At 31.2% G+C, this 23,837-nt stretch overlaps 3 protein-coding genes across 3 annotated transcripts in view; 2 read left to right on the top strand and 1 right to left on the bottom strand.

The window, feature by feature from the left end:
* The first annotated feature begins 2,129 nt into the window (after positions 1-2,129).
* LOC111624726 lies at positions 2,130-3,857 on the top strand. Its single transcript, XM_023367642.1, has 6 exons — positions 2,130-2,424; positions 2,491-2,688; positions 2,778-2,882; positions 2,954-3,220; positions 3,287-3,407; positions 3,478-3,857. The coding sequence occupies exons 1-6, from the start codon at positions 2,218-2,220 to the stop codon at positions 3,702-3,704; spliced, it is 1,125 nt and encodes a 374-aa protein (XP_023223410.1). The 5' UTR covers positions 2,130-2,217; the 3' UTR covers positions 3,705-3,857.
* Positions 3,858-6,486: 2,629 nt separating this feature from the next.
* LOC111624705 (glutamate receptor ionotropic, delta-2-like) lies at positions 6,487-11,546 on the top strand. The gene is made up of 10 exons (XM_023367614.1): positions 6,487-6,584; positions 6,768-6,888; positions 6,960-7,057; positions 8,751-8,844; positions 9,394-9,552; positions 9,629-9,776; positions 9,849-10,078; positions 10,609-10,862; positions 10,928-11,069; positions 11,385-11,546. The coding sequence occupies exons 1-10, from the start codon at positions 6,487-6,489 to the stop codon at positions 11,544-11,546; spliced, it is 1,506 nt and encodes a 501-aa protein (XP_023223382.1).
* A 65-nt stretch (positions 11,547-11,611) lies between these two features.
* LOC111624707 (calcitonin gene-related peptide type 1 receptor-like) overlaps positions 11,612-23,837 on the bottom strand; it is a 14,438-nt gene continuing 2,212 nt past the window's right edge. Inside the window, exons 2-15 of the mRNA XM_023367615.1 lie at positions 15,589-15,768; positions 15,195-15,376; positions 14,937-15,124; positions 14,739-14,861; positions 14,149-14,246; positions 13,964-14,055; positions 13,745-13,895; positions 13,230-13,380; positions 13,090-13,150; positions 12,465-12,531; positions 12,301-12,386; positions 12,076-12,214; positions 11,974-12,015; positions 11,612-11,788 (exon numbers count right to left, since the gene is read on the bottom strand). Coding sequence (XP_023223383.1) covers positions 11,612-11,788; positions 11,974-12,015; positions 12,076-12,214; positions 12,301-12,386; positions 12,465-12,531; positions 13,090-13,150; positions 13,230-13,380; positions 13,745-13,895; positions 13,964-14,055; positions 14,149-14,246; positions 14,739-14,861; positions 14,937-15,124; positions 15,195-15,376; positions 15,589-15,666 — 1,635 coding nt within the window. The 5' untranslated portion in view covers positions 15,667-15,768. The remainder of the gene's footprint in view (positions 11,789-11,973; positions 12,016-12,075; positions 12,215-12,300; positions 12,387-12,464; positions 12,532-13,089; positions 13,151-13,229; positions 13,381-13,744; positions 13,896-13,963; positions 14,056-14,148; positions 14,247-14,738; positions 14,862-14,936; positions 15,125-15,194; positions 15,377-15,588; positions 15,769-23,837) is intronic.

Below are 23,837 nucleotides of genomic sequence, written 5' to 3' on the forward strand. Positions count from 1 at the left end.
CTCCGATGGTCTATAAAACAAAGACAATTGTAAATAACAAAATAAACTTATTACCAAAAGTTAGGTACAAACACAGTTACTTTTCGACATAATCACTGTGAAGATTGAAGCATTTTCATATCTGCGGACAAGCTTTGCAATCCCCTCTTAACTGAAAACGTGGCTAGAAGAGCAGAAGTTCGAGAGTAATGACGATTTTCAAAAGAACGTTAAGGCCCATCTAATGTCTCTAGAGGCAAGATTCTATGATTTAAAACATGCTTGTGTATTTGGTTAGTTTGTTAAATTTTTTCAAACAATACTAGCTGAATCGCCAATTTTATATAACAATATAAATTTAGAGTCTTTCCCTCTTATCGATTGCTGGAAATGATTTTGAATGATTCACTCGGTTTACTGTGTTTTAATAATTTTTATATGGTTAATATACTTGTTATAATAAAACTTATTATAATATAATGTTTTGTAAAAATCATAGTATCTCTTATAAAGTAGAAATATGAAATATTCAAAAATTATGGGAAAAGTAGTGAGTGATGTGGGAAACATTGGATTGATGATTTAAGGTAAGGTATGGTTAGGTTAGGTTAGGGTGACTGTTTACAAAAAGGTGTTTATCGGTAAGATTCAATAGAGAATTTGCTCTTATTTGTGTGTTAGATAGTGAATAAAACTGCTATTTTCCAAAAAATTCACAACATTATATATAACGCTGCGGTCACACTTACAGAACAAAAAGCTCACTGAATCTTAATGGCCATTAACCGTTCAGTGTAAATTCAGTGTTTTGCACGTAAAAAAGAAAAATAAAATGAAAAACTAACAACCTTTTTTTCCATCTAGTGTTAGTTGACATTACTAGTGGTACTGCATCTACATTTATTCCAGCTTCCGCTAATTCAAGCTTAAGGTGGCTTCTTTTATGGTTCTCGGTTACCAATTATGCATTGGTCAATTTTTAACTGTATCTGCTGTGCTTTGGCGACGTTAGAAGCGTAAGGTTTGGGCAGTAAAGCTGATTTTCCAGAAATTTTAGGCGTGAGGAACGTAATATTTTTCTGGATTTGGCTTCCAGTTTACGTTTTCAGTGGTGTATTTCTGAAGCCTTACTCCAGCTTAACAATAGAGGAAAGATTTCCGTAAGCCCAAGACTAAAAGCCCATCAGCGACCGAGTGAATAACACCACTATACACTGGTCGCGGGTTCGTGCCTCACCAATGTGCTGGCCATGTAAAGTTTTCTGGTTTTCTTCACGTTTGTAATATCTAAATAGATGCCAGTTTCACAGAAAATACACCCATATTATACATTACAAACTAGGTAGAATAATGTCGGCACCCGGAATAACAGTGTAATGCTGAGACGTTGCTGTCTTAGTGTAATCAGAGTGGATGAATAATGCTCTCTGATTACACTAGGACTTCACTACACTAGGTGTTGAGAAATATAGTGCTCAGTAGCGTAATAACACAGCTTACATGTAACTTAATACGAAAAGTACAATGGCTTTCGATTGATAAAGAAGTAAGAGTGAAGCAAGACAAAAATTATCAGTTTGGGGGTGCTACTATTATAAAAATCTTGAAAAACACTGCACTGGGACCATCCACGTTGAAAACACAGACACATCGCTGCATTGTTGTAGACATTCGCACTCAGGCAATTGTGGAAACACGTTATATCATGTAGTCATCTGCATTTGTATTTAAACAGTACAGTACATCATACGGGCAGAAATGTTCCAACAATTTGTCAACTGTAAAGAAATGGTGTAAAGAAACAAAAATCGTAATTAAATACTGTTTACGTGATTACTGTTCACAATATTCATTGCTTTAATAAAATATCCATAGGAAAATAATAATAAAATAATTAATCCATTATTTTTTCCAGATGATTATGAATAAACATTGCAGGATTATCAACTAATTTGACTAACGTTGCATCAGACATAAGAACTAAATAAGAATAATCTATAAATTGAGTGAAAGATCAGTTTTTATTTTATAATTAATTCTAATAAGTATTTTATTGTTTCATAAAACTAATTATATTGCTGCTTAATGAACAGCTGTAAACATTGTGTTTATGTAAATTAGTTTTGCATCTACACTGGAGTAGGCTTGCAGTTGTCCTCCTTAAAGCACTTCTACGGTTCAGATTTGTATAAAAGCTACACAATTTCATGCGTTTTAACATTAATTAACTATAAAGTAATGGATATTATACCACGCAAGGATTTTGGAACGTGTTTCACATCCCAATCGGATAATGTATTCTCCCCATATGCAACAAAATTGCAAGAGAAAAGTCGTTTACAATTAGTTTCGTGTAATCCAGTTACAAACTTGACATCAGGATTAAGTTGTAATAATAAGGAGGATGTTAAATGTGCATATGGTTGTATAGAGGAACGAAAATACGTAAGTTGTTTGACCTTTCAAACCTTTTACTTGTAATTTTTTAAAACTAATTTTTAAAAATTTCAGTTAAAAATTTTGAATTACAATGCTGAAATGACATCAAGTAAAACTTCTGTGTATGAGATGGAGTCTAAGATTCAGTCAACTAATTGGATTCGTGACAATAATGGAAATTATCCTGAATTACTGATGGCTTCCGGTCATGATCTATGTATTTATGAAATGGCAGACTCCGATTTAATCCTCAGAACTACTGTTTTTGAGGTATGAACTCTTCACTAATACGTAACCTTCTGTCTTCTTAATATAATCTATTGATTCTTGCAATGGTTTCTCTTTAAATTTTTCTGTAGGGAAACAAAACAAATCGTGTGGTATATTGTGAATGGAATCCTTGGGATCCATCGTATGTAGCGTCATTGCACGCAAATGGAGAATGTATGTTGTGGTCATTACAGGTAAGTTAATTCTCCTGTATAAATCCCTAAAGAGACTTTTTGAAACTTAATCTTCACTTCACTTAATGTAGCGACAGTCAAAGATCGATTTCCGTGAGGAATTCGAATATAATGCAACAGCCATTGTATACAACGGTGGCCCACAACATAAAGGAATGTGTTTCTGTGATGACACGTTGCAGAATTGTTTCCTAACTTACAATAATTTAAAGAAATGCTACCTTCATGATCTACGAACACCATGTTCCAAATACCTAGGAGTTTTTCGTGATGGTATTATTGACATGAAGACATCATTGAAGAATCCATATTATGTTGGATTTATATTTAAAAGAGATGTAAGTTACTTACTTCTTTTGTGGTAGACAAAGCCTCAAGCTAACTTTTTTGTCCGTTTTAACCAGGTTAAAGTATTAGATATTAGATATCCAGTTGTAGAATGTTTAAAGTTTAACATATTTAATGTATTGGATGAAGTTACTTCATTTGCATGGTCACCAAATGAAGAAGAAATGGTTATTGGCAGTAAGTTATTTTTGCACGTTTTTTTTAATGCTTTTGTCTTTTTTTAATATTTAATTAAGAAAATTTATAGCTTCGTTTGGAGAATGCATTGTTTGGAATCCTGAAAAAAACGTATATCTGAGAAGTAGCAATGAAGGTATTAAGTGCATAATGAAAATAACGTATCATCCATTACAAAATAGAACACTGCTAACTGCTAGTAAATCATCATCATCATCTCCAACTGTAAAACGAACGTGTGTTGCTTGCATAAATGTATTTAAAATAACAGCTGATTGTACAGATTGTAATAATTAAATATTTTGTTAAAATACTCTAAATTGTATCCTTAATAATAAAAAAATGTGGAAATGCTACTGTGAATGTTATACTAAGTGCCTTGTTTTTTCTCAAGTGACCCTTGACCACCCCATGCTCTACTAGACAAGTTAGTGGGAGTTACGCGTAAAAAAAGTGGACAGTTGGGGCGAAACAACTGTCTTCGTGTTGTATACAGCTTTTAAATAATGAGATACACCTGGTTTTTAAGTTTTCCACTTCGCCTCCCATTTGTAATTTAAATTTTCCTATCAACTGCCATTTGTGCTCCCGTCAGTGTCCGTTGTTCAGATGTTTGACTTTGTCATAAAAGTTTCATAAATTTAAATAAAGTAAACACCAGAAATAATCTTTATACTGTTTTGCGGAATACTAAGGAATAACATCTAAAGAAATGAAGATGGAGAAGGCTTCAATGCTTTTTTTATTAAAAAATAAAGCTGCTTCTAGTTACATGAAGCGCAGTTTAAAAAGATCTTTTTATTGGTAGCAAAAATTATTTAATTTATTTGCAAAATTTTTGAGTTTCAAGGAATACAGTTGTTTTTAATACTTGATTATTAAACTATTTTTTTCGCTCTGTGTGCATTAATTACCCCTTTTCCCTCTATTGCAAGACGTCTGACTGAATAGTAGATCACACACTGATTCACAGTGGCGTGTTATAGCTTCATAGGGTCCAGGTAAATTCTAATTAAGGGTTCTGTGAAGGATACAATGCTATCTTCATTTTTCTTCAGGGAAATATCTCGTAAAAGATTGGTCTGAGATCCCCTGTTGATGGAAGCTCCAGGCAATTTCCCTTTCTGCCCATTGGATAACGTGCCACTGTGGATTCAATTAGATCCAGTGATTCTCTTTATTCCATCGACGTCAGGCAGTGTCAATCTCTTCCTGCAATTAACAAGAACCTATTTTGTAAGGACTAATATAAATTAATATCTATCTGTCGGATTATGAGATTTGTTGTAATAATCTTAGCCATAAACTATTTCTCTGGTACAATTCTAGGACCGAATGATTATCCATGAAGAATTTCCTACCTTTACGAATCCCCGCGCCTCTAATTTTTTTTCTATTTTCGTCATGCATTGCTATTGAATTTGTTCCTGCCTAAAGATTAAACCCATCCCCACAGATCTCCTACCCCATTTTTTAGATGTTTTATGGTGTCATTGATGAAAACTGGCTCCTATTTAGGTGTTATTAACATGAAGAAAACCCACATAACATGGGTCCGCACTTCTCCAACGGTTTGGACACACGATCAGCTTCGTTAGGTGGTTTTATCTACTTGGCCATTGGTGGGCTAGAAAGGAACACTACAGAAAATTTTAAGTGGTGGAGAATATTTATTGATATTCCAATGGGGTAATAATAATTTCTGCAAAAGTTATGTAAATTGGAATTTTATGTACGAGTACATCCTTTACAACTACCTTCACGTGTCTCATTATGTATCTAGTTTAGCATATTTGTTTCAAACCAGAAACATTTTCCATAAATAAAACTCATAATGGTACTTGCCCACCAATGTTCAAACAGGTTTCACGCAGTTAGCACCATACTAGCGGGCTGGCCAAACGGAATTTTACAAATTTTCTTTATGTCTAACATCTAAATAGAGAAAGCCCTCTCGAGAGGCAACTTCACTTGGCAGATCACCCACGTTTTGCATTATGGATCTACTAAACACCACCACTCACGGGTTCGTGCCTAACAAATAAGCAAGTAATGTGAAATATTCCGGATTTTGTCCCTTTGTTTAACACGTAAACTGGTGTTTACTTATAGGAAATTTTTCCCGGGAGACACTCCATCTTGGTAGATTGGCATGCGTGTTATTTTGCCATATTCCACCAAGACTAACGGACATTTTTAATGTTTTGTATTAGTGCAAGAAACATGTATTTTAATTCTACTACGAAACCTGTAAACATGAATTGTCGCTATCGAATTTAATTAGTTTTGATCGATTTAAAATATTTTACAACAGCAAACTTTAAATTCAAATGGATATCGTCTGTATTTACTGCACGCAATTCGTATCGTGTATAATACGCACGCACTTTTTAATGGAGTTTTTGAATTACAATTTATTTTAAGAAACACAATATATATTAATATGAAAAGATTACAATTTATTGGCATGTATAAACTGGGAACAAAACTTCCATCTACATATTAATGAGAAATGCTAATGTAGAAACCTGATCCTTATGAATTGAAATTTATTTGTGGAATTTGACACGTGCCAATTTGGAGTGTTTTCGGGAAAGACTTTCCTATGAGATGGTGACCCTGTTTACGTGTTAAACACGTGAAGAACACCCGAAACATTCCTCATGGATAGCATATTTGCCAGGTACGAACCCGCGACTCGTGTTTACTTGGTTTATTTAATTGGCCACTGGTGGGCCTGATTCTAATGCTAAAATTAACTCCTCTATGCCTTATATTTGTAAAGTTTTTCATCATCTATAGATTTTTCAAACCAAAATGTAATGTAACAGAAAGCAAATCTGATTCTTTTGTGTTATTAAGCAAATATTTTTCGAACGACAGAATTAAGTTTATAGAAAATGTTTTTTCAAATATTTATCACGAGAGAAAGAAATCAATCCACACTTTCTATATAATGAAAGAACTCAGTTTATGTTTTATAACTGTACTTGCTTTGTGATCAATAATAAACATTTCTGCTGTATGAATGCTGCGATTTAATTTTCTAATGCTATTGTATTCAATATATACCAGTGGGATGAATACGGTCAACGAAGCTGATGTAGAAGATGCAGTTCTTCACATTAATTTTGTTAATGTCTTTGTTCCTATTCAGAATTGTTTTTCCTATAGAACGTGAGTACTAAACATCTTTTATAAGAATTAATTAACTAATTTAATTTATAATAAACACTATTAAAATACAGTTAAACTGCTAAATAACGGTCATTTTATTCAAAATACAGCCATGTTTTCAGGCTGTATTTTGAATAAAATGACCCTTATTATTAAATGAAAGAAACTGTAATTAAAAATTAGTTTGCTGTTCGATCCACAAACAAATCTCATAAAGCGCTTTTTACTTAAAAATATTAAAATTATACTTCGTTTTTTAGAAGATGATGACGAGGGGAGAGTAATTAGAGTTGCTGGTATTAAGGTAATTAGAACATTTATTGAGAATTGTTTTCAGTTTGGCACGTTTAATCTAATCCTTTTCTATTTTTTTAGAATAAACTTTACATGAAAACTGACAAAAATGAGAAAATAATTGATGAAGGACAACTATTGAAAACGTTCGATACAGTTATTCAAAAAGCAAAGTTTAGGTAAAATTTATATTAAAATTTAATAAAACCTTTTTAAAACGGAACTCGACAGAACTTTCCGTTTTATACAGGGATTACATCGAATTGGCATGGGCGATATGTCAAGTGGAGATGACATTCGAGTTCTTTTTATGGAAATCTGTCCCATATCTAAGTGTTAGAGACATAATGAAAACACAGGAACCTTTACTTTGACATCCGGCTAATGAGGTGCGAACCTGCGACCAACAATTTATATTTACGACTGCATAATATAATAGTTTTATGCTTCAAAGACCTATTAAATGACACTGTATTGTATATATATATGTCCCAGAGAAAAAGCCAATAACTGATCTTTAATAGGTCTTCCGTTACCTTCAATAGACAGGTTTTGGGCTTGTAGTGATATTTTATTTTTAAAAAATCGGTTTATTTTTCGTTTAGATTGGTTTCCATTATGTACAGAACCCGTTTTAAACAGGTATTACTGTATTTCATTATTTATCTATTAATTACTTCGTTTAGTAAACATAAATATATTTATGTAATGAAATTTTTTCTGAAATGTAAGTTTTCTTTATGTTCTTTATGATCGTCTCGCAAAAACCATTTAAAATTCTTTATATACAAGGTGAAAATCAAAAGCATTTTTCTTTTGAAACACAGCATCCTGGAGGCATGCTAATTCTAGGAGACGTGCTCACAGTTATTACATAGTAAAATACTTTTTTAAATCTATATATAGGGGAGATCGGGGCAAGATCGGCATGTTAAGCTTTACTTAAATTTTGTGTAATAAATACTGCTGTAAACTGAAAAAAAAGCTTTGCATATTGTCTATTGGAATGTTACCTTACTATAGAACTGGTTAAAATCAGTTTGGAAATAAAAATAATTAAAATAATTACAACTTTACAACAAGACAGAAATTGACGAAGTTGCCCCGGGTATAGGGGCAAGATCGGCAACTTCTCTCTTTTTGTAAAGTTGTAATTATTTTAATTATTTTTATTAAAGTTGCCCCTGGTATAGGGGCAACAGTAATGGGGCAAGATAGCACGTATATAAAATTATGTTATTAACAATGTATAAGTTGGAATTCACTATTAAAACAAAGAAATACAAATCCAACACCCATTTAATATTATTACAACGAAATGCAAGTTCAAAGACATATATACATGAATAACAAATGCGAACATGTTTTCATTTACAATCTGTTTGATTTTTATCCTTTGCTTCTAATGTGGCTTTATGTTGCCGATCTTACCCCGCTAGTCATGATTTCGAAACATTAAGTACAACCCTGAGAACAGAATGCCAAGCCATGATCTGGCCACGTGAATAAGTTGAAGTTACATCTATCTAACAGGAAAAGTAACTTTCGTTATCATGGAATTATAACAAAACCTGCCAATTCAATATAAATGAAAAAAAAAATATTATATGGAATTGAACGAAAATGAAAATTTGCTTGATAATTCAACTACGCTTGTTGGAGAACAATAAAAACACTACACTCAACAAGCCACCAATAAAACTCAACTGCCTAACCTATAACCAAAGTCTCCTTTTAATTTGTTTTTAAAAAAAAGCGCTTGACAAACTTGCCCCGCATGCCGAAGTTGCCCCGATCTCCCCTACAATTTATTTTTCCAGATTTATAATATATATAATTATACGCAAGTTTAATTAATATATCTTTTTGCAGATATGAACTAATTAAACCGATATCACCAAAGTTTGGGTCAAAATCATCAAAAACTGGGAATTGGACTGGAGTATTGGAACAAATCGTTAATAAAGTAAGTTTTAATGATAAAAATTATGAACCTAAATGAGAATTGTTTCAATATTAATTAAAATTAAAATCAAACGTTACTAAATATATAATAAAACCGCGATTTAGTAGGGCTTTTTGTTCACCTCTTAAATTCGCCTACCAGTAGTTAAGTAAATAAAACCACTGAAACGTCATGGGTTCGTGCTTTACCAACAGATTCTATGGAATTTTTCAGGTTTCTTTTAGTATAATACATAAAAAAAGCCAGTTTCCCGTAAAAAAAGCCTCCATGGGGGCAATCTCCTGCATGTTCGAACTATTTTTGCTCTTTGTTCTGCCGGAATTGGCAAGATTTCTCATGGTTTGCAATGTACTTTCGAGGTTTGCCCAATCATTTTGTACATAATCATTACGCCAAATATAAGTTTAATATTCAGAATTAATATTATTTTAAAGTAAAACCGATTTCTAGCCTGTTTTATATGATTTTTTTAAATTCTTAATATATAAAACTAAGAACTGAATCAGATTTAAAGATACTTACTTGATGGCATGCTTTGAAAAATTACAGAAAGCTGATATTGCATTCATTACTGTCTTCTTATCATTCACTAATTTCCAACATATGCAGTTTTCTTCTCATGTTGTATTCGTAAAAATGATATTCATCGTGAAGAAACCAGAAAAATTATCAAATTGGACATCATTGATTAAACCGTTTCAACTCGAAGTAAGTGAAATTAATACGGATGAATTTCTTTAAAATATTCGCAAGGAATTAACACAAATTTTCTTCAATTTAACAGTTGTGGCTAGTTACATTTATAACACTAATTTTATGCGGTTACATTTTACATAAAGTATTACAAGAAGATGCCATTTTTGAGGAAACTGAACCGACGTGGAGTAGAATGAATGTATTCTGGTATCTCTTTGGTACATTTGCAAATACAGGTAAGAATTTGCAAGAAGGTTAAGAAAATTAATTAATTAATTAATACAATGATTGTTTTTATATTGCTTCAGGTGGAAATTTGGGAGCAGTTGTTAGATTTCCATCCAGATTAATTCTTTCTGTCTGGTTATTATCTATAGTAGTGTTGATATCCAGTTATAGTGGAACACTCATGTCTTTTATGACTTGTCCAACATTTGAAAAAGTACCACGAACTGTAGAAGAATTAGCAGATGCTGTACAGAAAGGAGAATTTTCATGTGGATGCATGAAGCAAAACTCTTTTCATGGATTTCTCTTAGTAAGTAGAATCAATCATAAACCATAATTTCCCCTGATTTTATCTCTTAACACTTACTTATAATATTACAATAATAGACTAAGGTAACTAAACCTTTAATATACTTTATCAAGGTGGCCATAATTAAAGCATTCTTATTCGTAACCCTCTGCATATAACACCAAACTGATTATGTAAGGAAAATACACGAAAGAAAACACTATAGGGAAGACCAACTTTGAAATGATATAGGGGTGTATTAATTTGATTTTTTGGACATTAAGAATAAAGTTAATGAAAACAATGACATTAATGCCACTGCAAGCAAAAGAGTACACACTTGAACAATGGAGTACACATTAAGTAACATTTCTTACAATAGTAAGCAGCCTCTTCAGAAGTCATATCATTTGAACAACGGATAAATGTGTTTTCTGTATGTTTCTGTTGTTTTCTTTCTTACAGTTAGAGGGTACTCTAAGCAGGGAAACTTTAATTACGGCTACCTTATATAATATATTTTACGTCACAATATATTGTATGTCTTACAGAAAACAAAGTCAAAATCTACTGTATCATTAGGACATCACATAAAAGATAACGATAATCGTTTACCTGTCGACGAGGGAATCAGAAAGGTTCTAGAAGGTCGCTTTGCATACATCTTGGACGAATTTGGAATTAACCAAGTGATGAAGAAATATGGATATCAAAATTTTCTCTTATCTTCCGACTCATTTGAAACATTCACAAAGGCATACGCATTCCGAAAAGGTTTTCCATACGTAAAGAATTTCAATAACATGTAAGGATTTTCTAATTGTTTATAAATTTTATAAGATTACAATAACGTTTTATAATCATTTACAGAATATCTCGCATGTTCGATGCCGGCTTGACGAATAAAGATTTTGGTTTAGAAACTGTTAGTAAAGTCGCTGATAAGAATGGAATACGGCCATTAATGCTAAACGATATCTTGAGTCCTCTGGCTCTACTATTTATGGGTTACGTATTGTCTATATCTTGTTTTATCGCCGAAATATTCATTCATAAATTAATTAATAAATTGTAAAAAAATGTTTTTAATGTTAATCATCATTCCCGGTTTGATGGTAATTTGCACCTGAAGCGAAATCAATTTCGATTCCTCTGCTTGAAGAGAAGTAACTACTTCAAACAAGAGCTTCAGTGCCAAAAGCAAGCACTATTGGCACTGAAGCTCTTGTTTGAAGTATTTATAAACACATTTAAAGTAGAGAAAAATTTAAAATTAGAGTGAGATTGCGGTGGTTCAGATTACTTAAGATGAAAATGGAACATCTAGGAAGGAGGAGAAAAGGATCACGACAGAACAATGGTTAAATTTATGCATGAAGATATGGAGGATCTTGAAATTAATAGGAATATAGCAAAGAAAGGGAGTAAAGTGGAAGAAAGCCATCTACAACAGAAATTCCACGAGAGTGTGACAAATAAGAAACCGTGAAGAAGTATAATATTAGTTCCAAACACATAAATTAATTATGTAATATTTATTTACACATAAAACTATTAACACGAGGTTTTTTTCACGAATTCCATACGATTTTTTGGTAGCTGAGTTTCTCCTACAGATGATATGTGAGTCGTTGTAGACATTCGCTTCATGGTTATGCTACTCCAAATTCTACTTTCTCCTCCTTGACGAAGGTTATACCTTTGATACGATCTTTTTAATAAATAGACGACCTGTAAAGTATACATCAAAGAAAATTTTAAAAATATTCAATTTTATATATAAATTCTCATAATATCATTCCTTTTAACACTATACTCTATGTAAAATTTAAGATTACGTATTGAAAATACTTAAATTTTCAACTTTATACATGAAATAATAATTAAACTGAATACTTATATCAAAGTTATCTTACCTCTCCGTTAATGTAACAGAATATTACAGCAACTAGCAAGCCCTGCAAGAGTTATCACATGTGTAAATTTATATGTAATTAAAACATGTAATTTATTCATACCTGTAATCCATCCATAGCATGACTAATGTATGTATAAGCTTCTAAAATTTCACATTTTCCAGACTGTGGACGATATATCACAAGAATAAAATGGACGCCAAATAATGGAACTAAAATTAATGTCGCTCTAACGGCTTTCCTACATAAAATAAAAGTTATTTTAAGATTTTATACATTCGTTTCTTTATTGAAAGAATAAATGTTTAATTATTCTTTGAATATTACCTATATTGGCTTGGTTCATTTGCATGAGTGGCTCGAAGTTTCGTAACTAAAACTCTGATGATATTACAGAGAAATGCTAAATTCAACTAAAAAAAATATATATATTTTTTAAAACTTAGTTTATGATTCTCTATAATAATTATTATAAAAAGAATTGGATATACTTGAAGACTTAATAAATTAGGTATATTCATTATCCATTCGTACGTTTCTTCTGGGATTGCCCAACACCTGCGAATAATTGAAATAAATGCTTATTGACGTGGTTTTAAACAGTGTTGACCCTCTATTTTACTCAATTTAGTAAAATTATCGTAATTAAGAATATTAAATTGTGATTGTTATTAAGCAGTTTTAAATTATTCTTAACATCCCTGCTTAATGTTCTCCTCGCAGGTAATCTCTCATTATCATGTACTCTTCAGCATCTTCGCACCAATCATCTCATCTCATCGTTCATTTCCTCTCCAATTCGCCATATTAGCTTTCTCTCCATTCTCATCTACATCCTCTTCATAATTACTTTATCAGTTCTCGTTTCTTCTCCCCTATACAGTTTTTGGAAACGTTTGGGACCATTTAGTCAGTGCCCAATGCCCAGACAAGAAGAACAAGATATTAGATAATATTAATTTTCCTCCTATTACAACACAGGCTGCTACCTCGTGTAAACTTGATTATAAATAAGATACAATATACAATCGCTATATCCGTTATATCGAGGGCCAACGGTATCATCTCAAATATTAAATTAATAATGTTTATATCAAGGTTTATTGAAATACTCACCTCTCATCTGAATATATCTTCCTTAATGTCACATAAATAGAAACTGGTATAGCAGGAAAAACTAATTATAAAGTATATACATGACGTTTTATAAATAAGGTAAATGATCCTTTAGTCATTTTGAAGAAATTAATACATACCCCATCCAATCAGGTAAAACATTATAAGACTCTTCTGCTCGGCAAAAGCCGCAGCAATTAGTTTATGTAAGTAAAATCCTTCACAAAGCATCCACATGTAGTTGGTCATACGAAAATATTTTGTCAGGACTAACAATATTTTACACCCTACCTAAAATTACATACAATAGCATTAACTTAAATACATATAGAGAATTTTTCAATATAACACAGAGTAGCCATAATTAAATTGCCTCTATTCAAAGCATTCTTAAGCTTCAAACAATAAGTGTATTGACACCAAAATTTGTATAGTAAAGTAGTACTTGATCAAGGGGCATGCCTTGTACACAAACTGTTTATCGTTGTAAAGAATGTTGCTCAATGTTTGCTCAATGTAAAATTGTTTTCAGCATACTTTTCATAGTCTGTATACAAATTTTGGAGTCAATACGCCTGTTGGTTACGGCTACAGACTGCTTTGAATAGGAAAAGTTCAATTCTGGCAACCCTGTGTATAAAATTCATAAATTAACCTCGTTAGTTTCCAGAATTGTATTTTCTTCGGTAGTGCTGTCAAGTTCGTCCAGCATAACAATAGACTTGAATAAAATTACAAAAATACCATTCAGAAATAGAGAAGCGAATAAGTTCTTGTGCATTGTTATTCGGTGTACTTGCAATTGTCTGTAGAAGAAATTTATTTGTTATACTCACTAAAATCAGATAAATAATACATAAGTTGATAGACTTACTTATAGATCATGAATATTATTAATGCGGGGATCAGAAAAACAATTGAAATAGCGTATGTGATAATGTGAAAGTACAGCAATCTTCTAACTTCCTAAATGAATTGATCCTATTATTGTCCTATTGATCCTATTATGAATCCTATTATTGTAGAAATTTTTTAAAAAAGTTACATATAGAGACATACATTAACACGTCCACAGTTTCCATAATTGGTCCATTCGTTATTATATTCATTGTTGACATACCAAGTACCATTGGGCAAACATTCTTTTATTGCGTAACCTATAGTTAATTTTAATTTAACAATTAACATTTATATCATAATAAACTAAGTCACTAAGTACTAACTACAGTTGTGGTACAATTGTTACACCAAGAGCAGTGTCGAATTTACATATACGATAGATAATCCATGGCTTAGGCCGTCATTTCAAACCTCATCTTGAACGTTTCAGTGGCCGGGTGGATAAGACCATTGAACACTGGTAGATCACAGGTTTGCACTTGACCAAAACATTAGCCATGTGAATTTCCACGTGTCTAACACTTATTTTTCCACAAAAACACCCCATTAGCTGATCACCCATGTGTTGCTCTGTTTTCTTCCATCAATACAATTCAATTAGAATCTCATCATAAAAAGCACATTTTACAAGTTCTCTTCGGTGCTTCTGCTTAAGGATCACACTAAACATAAATCTGACACTGCCCATTGGTTGTCAAATTTCTTTTAAATGAGGCTTGAATAATGTTACGCTTATACGATATATTTACGTGGGCATGCAGGAGGTTCACTTTTAAAATAAACATGTTTGGCACAGGGTGCAACAGCGTTAGTTCCCGCTTGAGTATCAGGCCAACATTGCCAACCATCCCAAGTTCTCGGACAATAGATTCCTGCATACAATTAATAAATATAATTGAATAATTTAAATTGAAATATATAATTTAATATGGGTATTGTACACCTACCATTAAACTCCATTGGATTCCTTACCATTTCTTCACAACAATTAAGTGCAGCCTGACAACACTCTACCCATTTTTCAATGAATTTTTTCGATGAAAACGTGGACAGAATTGGGTTACTCTTATTGTTCGGATCGGGTAAATATCGTGTATTATCTTTAGTATCATATAAATATCCATCGCCCTTATACCTAGAGAAACAAGGATTCTTTAAGTGTAAATATTGACTTATAGTGCCATACAATACCCAAATAAACTTACACAAACTTGAAGCTTATATTAAAAAATATCCAGTCGGGTAAGTAATCGTAACATCTTGCACAAGTGTCGTAACGATAAGAAACATAATTCAATTTAATTTTCCTTTCGGTTCGACAGTAGATATTATTAGAAGCTGCAATATTTACATCACCTCTTGCCATTTTAACTAAAAGAGGTAGGGTCTGAGGGGTGGAAAAACAGATTTATTGGTGAAATTAGGCATATATATTACAATTAAAGTGATTGTTTTAGTTATAAAGAGAAGTTCTATGATTGCATTCAATTAATATTAAATATAATAAAATATATTTATAAATGTATACTTAATTTACTTATGTACATTTAATTTTTGTCAGTTATTACAATAAAACATTTCTAAATTGTTCTATATTACCTGAAAAAATAAAGAAATACAAAGGATTGATGAATAATGTTGTCCCATTATTGTGGATAAAAGGGATTGTTTTCTCATCAGAATTTATCCTCTTCTATCTTCTTCATCACTAGGCATCACTGTTGTTATTCTACAACCCAATAGTTGAAGTTCAAAATAATTACATGTCTGATGGAATTTCTATGAAAAACAATATACAAAAATTAAATTATAATAATTATAAGTAAATATATTATTTCACAAGAGACCCACCCCTCATCCCTCAGTATCCCAATTTGGGATCTGGCCTAACTCACGATGGTCATGACTGAAAAACTCTTGCTGATTCCAACAGGGTGGAAAAAACTAAAATAATTAATTTGAACGTAAAATAATCTTTATACTTAAAATTATACTTAAAAACCGATCAATAAGAAGACACGCAATATGGTAATTTATTACATTTTTGTAAATTATCCTTCGCTAATTTACACGTGGCCCACCAGTGGTGAAGCGTTTCTGTTCTCTGAACACTGGGAGTACGGTCGTAAGTTCGTGCTTCGCCAGGACGAGGAGTTTTCAGTGTTTTCTTCACCTCTTTGAAACATAAATAGGTGCCAGTTACCCTTAAAAAGACCTCCATGAAGACATTCCTCCTTCTCATAACACCGAATATCCAGAGAAGGCGAGGGGGAACCATTCTGATACTCATTTCCCCCAGGAATCACTTTCGCGCAAAATTAATCAACAATTAACCTGCGCTAGGTTAATCGCCAACGTCAGGGTGAATTGACATGGCACATGAAAAAGAAGAATTTACACATGGGCCATCTGACCGTGGCCAGTCTGTTGGCGAGGCGCTAACCCACAAACAAGTACAAGTGTAAACATTCGAGAAGATTAATTTGTTTCATTTCTAAGTAAATCGACCGAAGAATTTTCATTTGCTATGCCTTAAAATATAAAAAAAAAATTAAAGAAATATCAATGTTAACAACAACCATAAAGTGTAGGAAGGCGTTTTTTCCATATCCATCATGAGTTCGGTCAAGCTCACAATAATGATTAATAATAATTAATTGTATTTAAAAATAAAACTAATGCTCAACTTACAAATTAAGTTAGTAAAAATTTTAATGGCATCATCCTCTACCATAAATTATATAATAAATTAAGGCGAATTCACTATTAATAATAAGTAATTACCATTAATATCCATTGATAAATTCGGTTAAGAGATTGTATAAAATCATAACAGATGGCGCCACTTTAAAATTATTTGTAGGATTATAACCTTTTAAACAAGAAGTTCCCTTATTTCCATTAATCCCCTTCCTATATTAATTAATAGAGAATAAGAATTTCTTATCATTCAATACCAAATGATATCTAGTAATTTATCAACCCAACAACTTTAACCGATTAGTCGCTTGGTGGCGCTAGAGAGACAGCGCTGCTTTAGATAATTCTATATTAGCGCCACCTGTTTATAAATAAAAAAAAAATATTATTTTCCTTGCCTAAACTTTTACAAATCAAATCAATAGACATTAACAATGAGAACTACTGATTAAAAGCTTGATAATAGAAGTTTTTGCAATTCGTATGATAATGAGAAAAACTTAAATATTCAAAAAATACTGTGTATTTAAATATACAGGGGAGGATTTAGGGAGTTGCACGGGATGCAGCTGCACTCCATTCTAGAGGTTTCTCCTGAGTAAACACCTGTAAAGGCGTACTTTTTTTCTTTCTTCACCCCCTCTAAAGATTTTTAAATCCACTTTAGTACATATACACTGCATGTTTTTTTTTCTGTTACATTGATAATATTCGCATTAACTACATAATACATAAATATTCATTTATATAAGTGCTTGAATTATTTACAAAATTTTTTCCTTCTTTTCTCTGATCTCAATCTGTGATGCTATTGAATTGTAGAGTCTATTCAAAGGTATACACTAAAGGAAAGAAGAGAGTGAGAGGATAAGAAAGAGCAGAGAAGGTCCCAGTAGGATACTGAGCAGATAATGTGAATGAAAAAATATAAAGTAAATAATGTTAATCATAGAGTACGTAAAAGTAAATACATAAAGTAACAGAATAAAATAGTATTTAGGACAGAAAAAAAATAAATTACGTACGATAGCCAATAACAATATATCAAACACGATATAATTGTAGTTTTAGAGCTTGGGTAATGTAACGAATGTATATAAAGAATACAAAATTAATATCTTCAATACCCCATTATCTATATATATATACTTCTTTTAATACTCATACTAAACTAGAATTTAGAAAAGCTTAACTAAATCCTATAAATACTTATTATCACTTTTTCGAAGTTCTATTCTCTACAGAATTGAATTTTCTGGAAGAAATGTTGACTTTCAATGAATTTAATTCAACATATTCTCACATTCCTTTTTTTTTAAATTAAATATTAAATATTATTTATAGAATTTCTAAATAACGTTCATTTAATATTTTGTATTATTTTAATTGTTATTTATTCAATTTAATAGAAATTTAAGTTTAATATTTCACGTAATTTTACGTATTTATCATCAGTTCGAATTCCTTTTTTTTTAATGTCTAATGATATTTTAGGGTCTATAAATAAATAAATAAAGGTTATTATATAAAGAGACTGATGAATTGTCTTTAAATAAATGCTGTATTTTCGATAAGAAGGGTCAAGATCTATACAGATCTGTACACGTATACAGCAGTCATATTATTTATAACAGACTTAATAACATTACATTAATTATACATTACGTATACTTAAAGATCATGAGACTACAACTGATAGAGTGGTTAAAACATGGTAGTTAGTCACGTGGTGTTTCTCAGGCTTACGTTTGTATAACACCTGAATTCTCGAGATATTGCTCTGGCATATCCCGAAATTACTTCCCTATTGGTGTGCCTTTAAGGAGCTGATGTATGTGCCTAGTCTAGTCAAGAGAAGCCACATGACCAGCTTATCACAGTCTAGTTTTCTTTATTACCTGGATAATGCTGTCACTGTTTTATTTTTAATCAGATCTTCATTGTAGAGACTCTGCACTCTTCTGTGCCTTTGTTAATATTAAATTTTATATTATCCTTTCTTATAAATATAAATAATTTATGATATCATTTGAAAATACTTAACGAAACTTTTGACACGCTTAGAAAAGTATGACGTAAAAAGAAAATTTTATGTAGAAAACATTAATATTAATGTTTATTATTACGTTATTTTCTTGTTTGATTTAATAAATATTCAAGTGCTATTTTCTAGAAAAATTGAATATATTTATTTAAAATATACAGAATTAATATAAGAACTATTTATTGTGAATCGTCACAATACTAGACCTCAAGTTTTAATCCTCTTTTAATTTAAAAATAATCATGTGACATCCGGTCCAGAGCGGAAGTTCGTGTATAATTAATTGGGATTTCTATCTGCTAAGCTTTCCTTATCGATTTCCATCTATCCAATTCGTTTTTGTGTTTAAGGAAATACACACAGACATACAAACTGGCGATAGTGAGAATGTATAAGTGCAATACAGCTCAATAATCAAACAATTTAATACCTTTTACTACTTTTCACTTCATACATGTAGCCAAGTTAATATTGTATATTGTATTTTAAACTGGAACCTCAAAAGGATATACAACGTAACCTAATTTATAATACAGGGTGATTGATAAATCACTTCCTATTTTCGAATGCGTGTATGGCGTGAGTAACGTATATATGCAATTCATTTCGATACGGTTGCATGCAATAACACGTGCCATTTTTTTTACTTTCACACGTGACTAATGTGAAGCATAATATACGTCAAGGAGAGGGTTCAGATAACTATCATATATACAAGATTTGGTGCCTGGTACACACCTTGCAATTGTCACAGGGTCTGTCAAACTTGTGTATAGGCTAATAGATTATCCTCATGCCATGTTCCAGGCCCAAAAATCTTCAGAAGGATGCAGAAAAGAAACAATATGTCTCAGATAGTAAAATGTTTTAAAGACAGAAGAGGGTTCAGCTGCTCAAGTGTACCCCAAAAGACTCTCTTTCTTACAATATATCGTACACCGATTTCATTGTAAATACTTCTAAAATACTTCCAATTAAATTACTAAAATTAAACATAATTAGCCATGTGTCACATGCATTTTATGCATAATTTACTGACACTATAATCATTAGTAAGTTATATTTACTACAATTACTGCATTAGTTCTTAAGTAAACAGACTTATCTTATCACTTACAGTGTTATTTTTTTAATAACTTACTTTGTCTGTAACAAAAATATGATAAAAGTAATTGTCCAGGGAGGATAAGAAATGAGTTTTTCATTAAAGATACTAGATAATTGCAGAAGAAATCTAGGGAAAAAAGTGTTTACTCTCATTGATTTATGGTGGTAGAGAGGATCTCGAACATGTTTCATTACTTTCTAGTGCTTAAAGTAAGTTAACAAGTAGATTGCAAGGTCGATACTCATCACACGATTTACAACATATAACTTTACAAAGTCAATAATTGACTTTGTAAACTTACATGTCACAAATTGTATGATCTGTAACAAAATCTAGGAGTTATAATTAAGGAATTGCTTCTAATTTTATTTAATTATATTTATTTGATAAAATGTAACGTTAATTAGCAATTAATTGAACGGTAAATTACAATTTTAACGAATTATTTGTTAAAATTTGTATTTTATTTTCATGTTTTGTATGTGAAAACTTGCTAAAGTTTCTTCTGGATGATGCGAGGAGAAACAAGATAAATGATAGCAGAAGTCTCTAATCAACAGTAATCGATACTTCTTCCATAAAATCGATTTAGTAACCGATAATATCTCGTATTAAACAAGAAAATAGGGTTTTGTTTAATATGTAAACGTGTGTCGTGTATATAAAGTGATACTGTTACTTCGTTTCCAAGCATTGGTGCTTGGAAATGAAGTAACAGGCGCTGCCATCTGATATTAATGTGTAATTAATTACGAGAAGTATTTTTTGGTTCCATGAGGAAATCACTATGGAAGCAAATGTACAAATTTATACACAAGATAATACTATGCTGCATACTGTGTTGTACATGACCACTAATAGATAGAACTGATTTTCTCTTAAGATTAACCACTCAGCAACTGATGGGCACACTTTCTTAGGCACCTCAACACGTTGCTCATTACTAGTATTTTTGCTTTATATCTATATCTATATAATGCATCTAAAAACTTGGATCAGAGGACCCAAAAAGGACTTAAAAAGAATCAGCATTCACCGCGAAACGGTATGTAACCACTAATTTCAAATGTCTCAACCATAACTTATGGGATTTCTCTCATCTAAGACAATCTTAAACTATGAGAATATGTTCATTTCCGTTCATACAATAATTAAAATTATGTTAAACTAAATTTATATTATTGGTTTTGTACAAGAAATCATTTGCAATTAACATAGTTTAACTTGAAATCTTTGCTAATATAAATGAATAACGTAGTGGTTAGGTAATGAATAAATGAAATAATAGGTAAAGTAAGCTTAATGAATAAATTGTAATCTTCTCTATCATTAATTATTTCGGTTATACATTAAAAATTAAAATCGTAATAAATAAATCAGAAATTTAGCTCATATTTCATGAAGAAATAATTTCTTACAATTGAAGCATTCGTGTGAAGAATGAGCTCAAAATAAATGTTTTCATGGTTGGTAGTAAGTAGGGTCTGAATTCAAGACTTTCTTTTATTAAATAATTCATTTTAAATCTCTTTATGTAATACTTCAGGATTTATTACAGCAAAAATACCGTAAATGTCCATCGCAATTTGTATCTGAAATGTCGTGGGTTCGAATTAAATACTAACTAAACTACGTGATTTCTGTCTTGATCTTAGTGTATATAAGAAAAATAATCATCAGAAAATACTATTTATAATACAATAATTGAAAAAAATCCAGGTTTTCCCCCGAAAGTCTCCATTTATGGATGTTAGAGAAAGGGGAGAAAGAGAAATAGAAGAAAAGGAGAAAAGGTGATGAAGGGAGGAAAAAGAAGGGAGAGACAGGAAAAAATGAAAAGGGATAGAAGAGTGAGAGAGGTCTGAACTCACGACTAATGGTATATAAATAAATTACAATAATAATTTTATAATTTTGTTATTATTAGGGAAAGGGAGGGCAAGATGGAAGGGGTGGGCAAGATGGAAACTACTTACCCACTCCGAACCGCGCGACGAAGCACCCGAACTCCATGCACACAGAGACACCCGGATATCTTGTATTTAGGAACGGCGATTCAGACCGGTTGGTGCCACCAAATGACGTGTTCAAGTATTTCTTATTTCGCAGCAGATTATTACTCAAGCATTAAACTTTTGCAGTGTTATTATTTATAACTACAAGGTAAATATTACCATTTTGCTTTTATACAAAGTAACTATTAGGGATAGATTGAATGAACTGATATTTAAAGAGGAAAAAAATTCGAGGATTTTTAAAGCGTTGATATTATTATTGGCAATGGTCATTTGGGCGAGATGGAATTGTTTTCATGTTACCCGCGCCCAATTATTTTGATTTCTGTTTTCAATTTATCTAATTAATTGAGGATATAAACATCTAAACAGACATAAAATAAAAGCTTTATATTATGTTGTTTTATGTTTTTTTTTTTTTTTACATTATAAAGTTAAACCTTCCCTCCTGCCCTCCCTTCCCTTAATATTATTATTATACCTTTAGGAATGTTTCTGAGCTTATATCTCTGCTACTTTTTACAAAATAATAAAATAAAATGTAGTAAATTACAAAATTTAGCAGAAAAAAGTATTAAAAAGTTAAATATAATTATAAAAAAAACATTAAAAATCTTTACTTTTTTGCTTCGTCTTCTTAAGATGCGATTATGAGAAGAAGAGGAAGAAGATAATGATCTTATTTTTATAATTATCTTCTTTATCAAAAATAATCGCTTAATTTAATGAAGCTAATTAAGTTCTAATTAATTATAAATCATTAAATGCTGATCAATCAACGCTATAATTACGTTTTTGAACATTATAATTTCGTTTGATGTAACTTACGTCAGCCACTCTGTATCATCGAACCTAATTTATTATTAATTTTCTTTAATTATAGAAATACGTTTAAAAATTAAAAATAATTATTAATTAAAAATTACTTACAAAGTTTTTATGAATTTTAAAAAGAGAGAGAAGGAAGAATGAGAAATGAAAGAAAAAGAAAAGAAGGAGAGAGGAGAGAGAAGGAAGTGAGTGAGATGTAATAGAGAAAGAGAAGTGGGAGAGTGCAGAAGTGAGAAAGAAATATAGGAGAAAGAGAGTTGAAAAGAGAGAAAAAGAAGTAAATGAATTGAAAATAGAGAAAGGGAAGAGGGCGAATACAGAGGTGAAAAAGAAGGAAAGGAGAAAGGGAAGTAAGAAAGGTAAAAGAGAAAAAGAGAAATGGGAGCGTGCAGAAGTGAGAAAGAAGGATAGGAGAAAGAGAAGTGAGAAAAGTAATAAGTAAAAGAGAGAGAAAAAAGTAGGAATGGTGAGAATGGAAAGAGGGGGCGGAAAAGAGTGGAGCGAAAAGAGATGAAAGATTGCGTGAAGAAAAAAAGGGAAGAGTGAAGTAATAGAGAAAGAGAGAGAGTACGTATGTGTGTGTATATAGGTGCGTGTAGATGTATGTGTGCATGAGAGAGAAAAAGAGAAAGAGTGAAAGAGAAAATAGAAAAGAGAAAGAGAAAGGGCGATTTGGTTTACCCACTTTAAACCTTAATTTTTTAATTTATTAATAACTCCTGCTCCATTTGTCAAAAAACTTCTGAAATTTTGCAGGAAGGTTTATGTATTAGGAGTATTAATGCTGTTGAATTTTGGTAGTTAAACATCGACAGTTAGGAGAGATAGAGGGGATCGTGTTTCAAATCTCCATTAGAGTTAATCGTTATTATCATTTACAATTTTTCAAAATTAAAATTTTTGTCATTTCATAATAATTAATAATATAAAACTTTTATAATAAAACCTAGTAACAGATGGCACCACACGTAATTTTAATTTTTTTTTTTTTCCGGAAAGTTACACAACTCATTCCTAGACTTTTATATTTAAGTAACTGGATGCTGTTAAGTTAAAGTTGTTAACATTTTTACTTGATTTTATTTATTTATTTTCTTACTTTTGTCGAGGAAAATGTTTAAAAATTAAATATCAGATACAATCTGATGAA

Source organism: Centruroides sculpturatus, unplaced genomic scaffold (assembly GCF_000671375.1).
Source record: "Centruroides sculpturatus isolate CEXI.00-Female unplaced genomic scaffold, Cexi_2.0 scaffold375, whole genome shotgun sequence".
Taxonomy (NCBI): domain Eukaryota; kingdom Metazoa; phylum Arthropoda; class Arachnida; order Scorpiones; family Buthidae; genus Centruroides; species Centruroides sculpturatus.